Source organism: Cebus imitator, unplaced genomic scaffold (assembly GCF_001604975.1).
Source record: "Cebus imitator isolate Cc_AM_T3 unplaced genomic scaffold, Cebus_imitator-1.0 Scaffold24, whole genome shotgun sequence".
In the NCBI taxonomy this organism is placed as follows: domain Eukaryota; kingdom Metazoa; phylum Chordata; class Mammalia; order Primates; family Cebidae; genus Cebus; species Cebus imitator.
This window is the reverse complement of record NW_016107339.1, coordinates 4,362,708-4,370,478: the sequence shown is the minus strand read 5'-3', so window position 1 is coordinate 4,370,478 and position 7,771 is coordinate 4,362,708. Positions and strand designations below refer to the sequence as shown.

Genomic DNA, 7,771 nt, shown 5'->3' with positions numbered 1-7,771 from the left:
GTAGAAATAACATGCATTCGCATTTTGAAAAACCCTGAAAGTAATGCAGCTACAGATATTATATTACATGAGAGCAAGATTATATGAGATATTATATGAGAGCAAGATTTTTAAGAAGTTAAAATGATTTGAATTATGCCATAACCATTCTAATATCTATTAAATTAAACAAGGAATTTTGACTACTTTTGGGTCCCCTTTCATAGGTTCTTCTCAGTTTATCTGCTAGATGACATGTTCCTACACAACTTTGCTGATATAATTAAACCACGGATTATCTCTGAATGAGGCTGGGTACTACTGTGATATAATAAAAGGGAGAAATAGCAGAATATAGTCTAGTTGTTAATAGCATGGACTTTGGAGCCAGGCTTCCCGGGTTCAAACTCCAATTCACAACATTTAGTACTCTTTGAAATATACACTTTTTTGTTCAAAAGGGAATATGTGCACTCTTCCTGGCAACAGTTGTAGTTTCCACAATATTTTAAAAGAGCTGTTGATTCCAACAGGAATTCAATTTCCTTAAATCAGAGGCAGTAGTACATTTTGATACACGAAAGTTACTCATGCTAGGACTCTGGTGGTATTTTCCCTCATCACCCCTAAATTCAGCCATTTCTATTATTGAAGGATTTAATAATAAAGACCTGATTTGAAGTCTGACTCATTTTTAAAAAGGGAACAGGCAAGACACACTATAGCTGGTCAGGGCCAGCTATATAATCTGTGTAGGCCCATGTGAAATGAAAATATGACGCTCCTTGTCCAAAATGCAAGACAAATACCTTCAGCTTACCGGTAAGTAGAGAAGGACCGAAAATAAACGGAACTGTGGAATGTCTTATCTTTCCTTTTCCTCTCATGCCATCACTTTTAGTGTAAGTGGTTAGAAAATACAATAAGGTGGTTGGGCATGGTGGCTCAGCCTGTAATCCCAGTTTGGGAGGCCAAGGTGGGCGGATCACTTGAGTTCAGGAGTTTGAGACCAGCCTGGGCAACATGGGGAAACCCTGCCTCTACAAAAAATACAAAAATTAGTGGGACGTGGTGGTGGATGCCTGTAATCCCAGCTACCCGGGAGGATGAGGCAGGAGAACTGCTTGAACCCGGGAGGCGGAGGTTGCAGTGAGCTGAGATCACCTCACTGCACTCCAGCCTGGGAGAGAGAGGAAGACTCCGTCTCAAAGAACATAATAATAATAATTTCAAGATGGTACGTGTAAGCCTTTCTGAGCACTTTGCACTTAGGTCCCTAACTACAGAATAAGTGTTTCATGGAAGCCATTTCGTGAGCATCCTGAAGACTGTATGACATGGGGCAGCAGGAAACGGTCTGACAGACACAAACATTGCATGAATTACATCTGCTCACAAGACTGCTCCGTTGTGTCATCAGACATCACTTACAAAACCTAAGTTCAAATATCAGCCACTAAGCATTTCAAGATGGCAACAGCAGAGCATTAAACCAAATCCACAACCCTTCTAAGCACTGGTTGCCTGCTCACGAAGCTGGCTTTACTCTCTGCTCTCACTTTTCACTTCATACTCTCTGACCTCAAACAACAAAAAAAACCCTCTGCCCATTCTCACTAGAGTGAGCATGTGCTAGTTACCTTTAAAAAACAACAGGCCGGGCTCGCACCCGTAATCCCAGCACTTTGGAAGCCCGAGGCGGGTGGATCACGAGGTCAGGAGTTCAAGACCAGCCTGGCCAAGATGGTGAAACCCCATCTCTACCAAAAATATATAAATTAGCCCGGCAGGCGCCAATAATCCCAGCTACTCGGGAGGCTGAGGTAAGAAAGCGTAAAGCAGGTACTAAGGGGCTTTAGGGGAAGATAAGTCTTCCTCTACAGTGAGAACTTCGGTATACACAGGAGTAAGTGAGGCCAAGGGAAAGAATGTTCTTGACAGAACTGCATTAGCAAAATGGTAGGAATTTTAAGGAAATTAAAGAAAATGTACAAGTGGTACAACCAGAAATCACGGGGCTCTATGAGGATAAAATATCTTAAAAGAGTTTGGACTGCACCTTAAATGCAATAAGGAGCCACTGGAAAGTTTCCTATTTGATACTTGCTTTGTAAAAATATTACTCTATGAAGAATACAGGGAGGCGAGTCTGCAGTCACAGTGGCTACTAGTGGAATTTAGGGAATGAGATTAGGTTGGACGCTGAGTTAGTGGGGAAAAGTGGGCGTGAGAAAAAAATTGAGAGGACCGTGTGACTGACTGGGCGGGCGGGGAAAGGTTAAGAGAGAATAAAGATCATTAAGGATGATTTCTCAGGCTTCTGGTCGGTTACCTGGATGGATGTTGGTGCCATTTCCCGAGAAGAGTTAAAGAGCCAGAGGTACCCGGCAAAGAGAAAGAACATGAAGGTGAAATTTCAGATATCTGCAGTTTCCCTAATAATACCTCTTTAATCCAGAATTTGCTCCTTGCTTTGGTTTTAACCTCCCTAGAAGCTGCCTCCGTGTTGCAAAGCTGGCTGACTGCTTAAACAGGCAACCAAAGAGATTCTTCTCACAAGAGGGAGCCTTTGAGCACAACACGAGACACTGGAAGCTGTCAGGCTGAAGAAAACAGGAAGCTTAGGACAACCTAACACACCCCGCCTTAAAGGTCTCGGAGCGACTCCACCCGTAAAAGCCCCGCGACTCCGAGTGAAAAGTCCCGGCGGGTTGCGGGCTCCGCCCCTGGGAGGAGCTGGGGCTGGGTGGATGCCCGGATGTGGACGAGAGCGAGTGTGTGTCACGTGACGTCGCCCGACGAGACGGGGCTCTGCCTGCGCAGGTGGTGTTGGGTGCGACAACCAGCCAATGGATGAGCGAGGCGGAGAATTTCGAATGTGGCGGCGGAAGTTGCCGGCGACGGGAGACGGTGCTACGGCCCTGTAGGGCCCAGCGCGCGGGGCTCGTGCGTGGCGGGAGATCCTTGAAGAGCCTTGAAATGTGAGGAGGAGGAAGATAGGTGTTGCAGAAGTAGTGACCAAGGTATCGTTCTGGACACGCCTGCAGCGGGAGGCTCGCCTGGCCCATATCCGCTAGCCCCACCTCCCCTCGGCTTTTCTGGAGTCCCTGAAAGAGGAGGACGTCGTTTTTAAGGTGTGAAGCAAGGGCGTAGTGATGATCCCTGTTTGACTTCCCTTCTGTTCTCAGTATCGTTCTAAATTCGGTGGTCGAAAGCGTGGGCTGTGGAGTCCCACTGGCCGCGCGCTTTCTGCCGTTCAGCCACTCGATCTGCGCTTTCAGATGTTCCGGCTTCTTACGTTAAATAAATGGAGACCCTAATTTCCTGCTTTTCAGAATTGTGTAGATAAGTGATGTGCAAAGCTTTTTACAGTAGTTAAAAGCCTGGCTCAACATAAGGACACAAGAAAATTGACAGCAGTTCTTTGTGCAGCGTGATAAGGTTGACGTCCTTCCTAGTCCAGGCCATTATCTTCCTCAGTTGCCCTGGAGAGGCCGGCGCTGTCTAGTGTCCTACCTGGCTGTCTTCGCAGCAGGACTAATTTGAGATCAAATATGCTAGGGTTTTTTGAATCCAAAACGCTTACGGGAGTACTGTACACACTGAGACCGTCATCTCGCACTGTAGCCTGTCTTTGCTTTCATTCTGTCTGCCCCACCCCCTGCTATCACCTTCGCCTTAGACAGGATATAAAACTTTTAATATGACAAGTTTCTTTTGTGATTTTAACTTGATTAAAAGTAATAGCTAAAACTTTTTAGGTAAGGCTTTGCCTTTAAAATAAACTAAATCAGTGTCTTAATCTTTATGACTCTCAAACATCTCCAATTCTAACTTAATTGTGTGAACCTTCTTACCATTAGTGCTTTTAAAAATAGATACCCTAGCTCTGCTAAGAACCTCCCAGTATATATTGTATATACTTTGGTAGAAAGAAAGTTCTTAAGTGGTATCTACAGTATCTATATTTAAGATTCCAGACATTGCATAAAGGAAAATAAGGCCTGGAGAAAATAAGAGAGTGTAAGGTTTAGGAAGATATCCTTTATGGTGAAATTGTATGCATAGATTATTATTGGAAACGATTTTTTTTTTTTTTTTTTGCAATTCTAAGATCTGTAAAGTGCAATCTATAGTAAAAGATGTTTGCGAAAAGTAGTTTGACATGTTTAGTAGCATGCTAAAGCCTACCTGACGTGCAACATTGAAAGATTAAGTATACACGTATGTATTTAATAGTATATTCCCCTGTCAGTTTTGCTACGTTTGACTGTATGCAGAACAATATTTAATGTCGTCTTTGCTATGTTCATAATTTATTGGGAGTAAAGAGCCCTAACCTTTAGCCATACTTTGAGAATGCTAGATTGTTCCTCTGTCCAAGTTCCTGCTCTTTCCAGCTCTGCAATTGTTACAATAGCCTATTAAAATCGTATGCAGTGCTACATAGTTTAAACCTCTGAGGATCACCTTGACTTTCTTGGGAGTGTGTGAATATCATAAGTGATAATTGGATTAAGAGTATGGGAGAATAATTGAATGGCCTGATCATTAGAGACGAGCTGGAAAACAAAACCCAAATATATGATTGCCTCTGAACTAATGCTGTAAGCCTAAGCACTAAAAGTTGGTCCTAAACATTTTCCATAAAAAGCATAAATAATAATGGCATAAATAGAATAATAAGCATTTTCAGTAGTGTCTTGCATATACCCCACAGTGAGTATTTGTTAAAAGAATGAATAAGTGACATATTGTGGAATCTTTGGGTTGGAAATCTATATTCAATAAAGCTTTACTATAAAGTGCCTGAGATGACATCAAAAATATTAATGAGATTTTAAAGGTGCAAAATTTATTATCAAGTTAGCTAACTACTTTGAGATAATTCTACAGTTTATTTAATGCATTCATTATGAACAGTCTGTTTCTTAAGTTTTATATTTGATAATATTCTCTCTGATAAAAATTATTTTTTATTGTCTAGGCAGAAGATGGCCAAGGAAAGGTGCCTGAAAAAGTCCTTTCAAGAGAGTCTTGAAGACATAAAGAAGAGAATGAAAGAGAAAAGGAATAAAAACTTGGCAGAGATTGGCAAACGCAGGTCTTTTATAGTTGCACCATGCCAAGCAATCAGTAAGAGATTTTTATGTTGCTCTTTTATATCACTTTTAAAGTTTAGATTTAATAACTGATAAATTTTTTATCCACTTTTAGCCAACACTTCTACACTGCTGAAAAATTACCAAGACAACAACAAAATGTTAGTTTTAGCTTTGGAAAATGAAAAAGCCAAAGTGAGAGAAGCCCAAGATACCATCCTACAGCTGAGAAAAGAATGTTACTATCTCACATGTCACCTACATGCATTGAAAGGAAAACTTAGATCACAACAAACAAAAGAACCTGCTCAGGTATTTTCTTTACTAAGGCCAAATTTCTTAGTTTGGTTAAGCCATGAATTAATAGTTTAGATCAATTATGTTATTTAAATGAATTACTGATAGCTCAATTATGCATGAATTGTTTAAAATGTCCTTCTTTAGTGCTCCAGCACTGCTATTGCATTTGCCCAGTTAAGAAAGCTTCAAGCATATAGGTGTTTGAAGCCTGTTCCTGCCTAATATGGTTCTTAAAGCAGGTAGCAAGACAGGGTACAGAAGTAGTTTAGCCTTTTGCATTGCTGGTCCATTTGAATGTTCAACTAAGTGAGTCAAAGTTTCTTATTTTTTTGCTATATCCAGTGGGGTTTTATAAGAACTACCTTTGTTTGGGTCATAGGGAGTAATTTTAAGTGCTTTTTGGAGAATCGTTTTTACCTACTTTTTGGCTAAATAGAGAAGACTAATTCCCAGACAAGTAATGTCATAAACATTTTGCTCATCAAATTTTTAATCTGATTCCCTTTGTGTCTAAGATTATAAAGAAGGTGTTCAATTATGGTCCTGCTAGCCAAAATATAACAGATATGGAGAAAGTTTGCTTTAGGAGATTCTTTGTGTCTCACTGTACTATTGTGTATCATTGTATACACAGTAATGTGTATTATTACCTATGAAAAAAGTAATGATGAGAGCTAGTTTATTTTTCCCTTTTCCCAGAAGCCACTGCCAGGGAAATGTGGCAGAGAAAGAAAAAAAGCAGTGGCAAGTGTCAGATGTTAACAGAACATTTAATTTCTTCCCAGTGGCCATTGGTTTGCTGTGCCAGTGAAAACAGTTGAGTTGGCACTTAGGCCTGAAGGTCAGATAAGAAAGCAAGAATATAATGATTAGGGTAGGGATATAGGGGCGCGGTGGGAGGAGGTGAGGTGGTGGGAGGAAGTGAGGGGTGGGAGGAGGAGGGGGCATGGGAGGAGGCAGGCAGGTACTTGAGAATGGAATTCAAGTCAGTTCTTGCTTCCCTATTGATTCCCTTTTTTTTTCTCCGTGTGATTTAAACACGTGTAATATATACATACACACACAGATAGGCAATAAGTACATATATGGTATATTTGAAAACTGCCTCTATAAAAATTAGGTATGTTTTCTTTACCTTCATGGGAGGGTTAGATTTTATTTTTTCTTTTTGAGACAGAGTCTTGCTCTGTCACCCAAGCTAGAGGACAGTGGCGCAATCTCAGTTTACTGCAGCCTCCACTGCCTGGGTTCAAGCAATTCTCTCCCTCAGCCGCCCAAGTAGCTGGGATTACAGGTGTGCACCACCACACCTGGCTAATTTTTATTTTTTTAGTAGAGATGGGGTTTTGCCATGTTGGTCAGGTGTCTCAAACTCCTGGCCTCAAGTGATCCACCCAACTCAGCCTCCCAAAATGCTGGGATTACAGGTGTAAGCCACCATGCCTGGCTTAGAGTTCTTTTTTTTTTTTTCTTTCCAGAATATAGTGTTTTCTAAATTTTTCTTTTCCTTGTTCAGTCAACTAGTAGGGGGAAACAATTCCTCCAAAGGCATTTGGTTACTTAACCTCCAAATTCAGTGGTTACTTCCCTTTCTTCTTGATCTTCCAGTAATAATATACAAAACAGGGACCATTTTTTACTTGAAATACTTTGATCTCTTAGATTTCATGATATTATGCTCCCCTGGTTTTCTTTCTACTTTTCCGACTGTCCCATGTCAGTCTTTTCTGACTTCTTCCTCAGTCTACCTTTACATGTCAGTTGTTGGCCAGGCACATTGGCTCATGCCTATAAATCTGAGCACTTTAGGTGGCTGAGGTGGGAGGATCACTTGAGCCCAGGAGTTCAAGACCACCCTGGGCAAAACAGCAAGACCCCCATCATTATAAAATAAAAAATAAAAATTAGCCAGTTGTGGTGGCATGCACTTGTAGTCCCAGCTACTTGGGAGGCTGAGGTAGGAGGATTGCTGGGGCCCAGGAGTTCAAGGCCTCAGTGAGCTATGATAGCACCTCTGCACTTCAGCTTAGGTAACAAAGCAAGACTATATTTCAAAAAATGAATGAATGCCAATTGTTGCAGACTCATCTTATTCCCTCTCATAGCTTTATGTACTGTCTGTCTGCTAATGCCGTTCCAGTTTATAGTTCAGAATCTAAAAACAAACATGTATACACACACAGCCAGTATTTGATATCTCCACTTAAACATTTATGAGGGATCTCAAACATACCTTATATAAAGCGCCTCCTCCAAAGATACTGTATACTTCCTACCTTCCTTTATAAGTCTTACTCATCTCAGTGAAGCAGCCTACCCATTTGTTTAGGCCAAAACCATAAGAAGCTTCCCTCTCCCTCATTGTTCCCACCTCCATCCCTTTTCTTTTT

The 7,771-nt window shown here is 41.2% G+C and overlaps 1 protein-coding gene across 5 annotated transcripts in view; it reads left to right on the top strand.

The window, feature by feature from the left end:
- The first annotated feature begins 2,144 nt into the window (after nt 1-2,144).
- The window catches only part of SGO1 (shugoshin 1), a 14,908-nt gene continuing 9,281 nt past the window's right edge, over nt 2,145-7,771 (top strand). The window contains exons 1-3 of one of the 5 annotated variants that reach the window (XM_037736227.1): nt 2,145-2,387; nt 4,967-5,115; nt 5,197-5,393. In XM_037736227.1, coding sequence (XP_037592155.1) covers nt 4,974-5,115; nt 5,197-5,393 — 339 coding nt within the window. In that variant the 5' untranslated portion in view covers nt 2,145-2,387; nt 4,967-4,973. Of the gene's footprint in view, nt 2,388-2,418; nt 3,003-4,966; nt 5,116-5,196; nt 5,394-7,771 lie in introns of those variants that run through there. The other 4 variants (XM_017522537.2, XM_017522534.2, XM_037736228.1 and 1 more) reach the window with 4 other exon arrangements.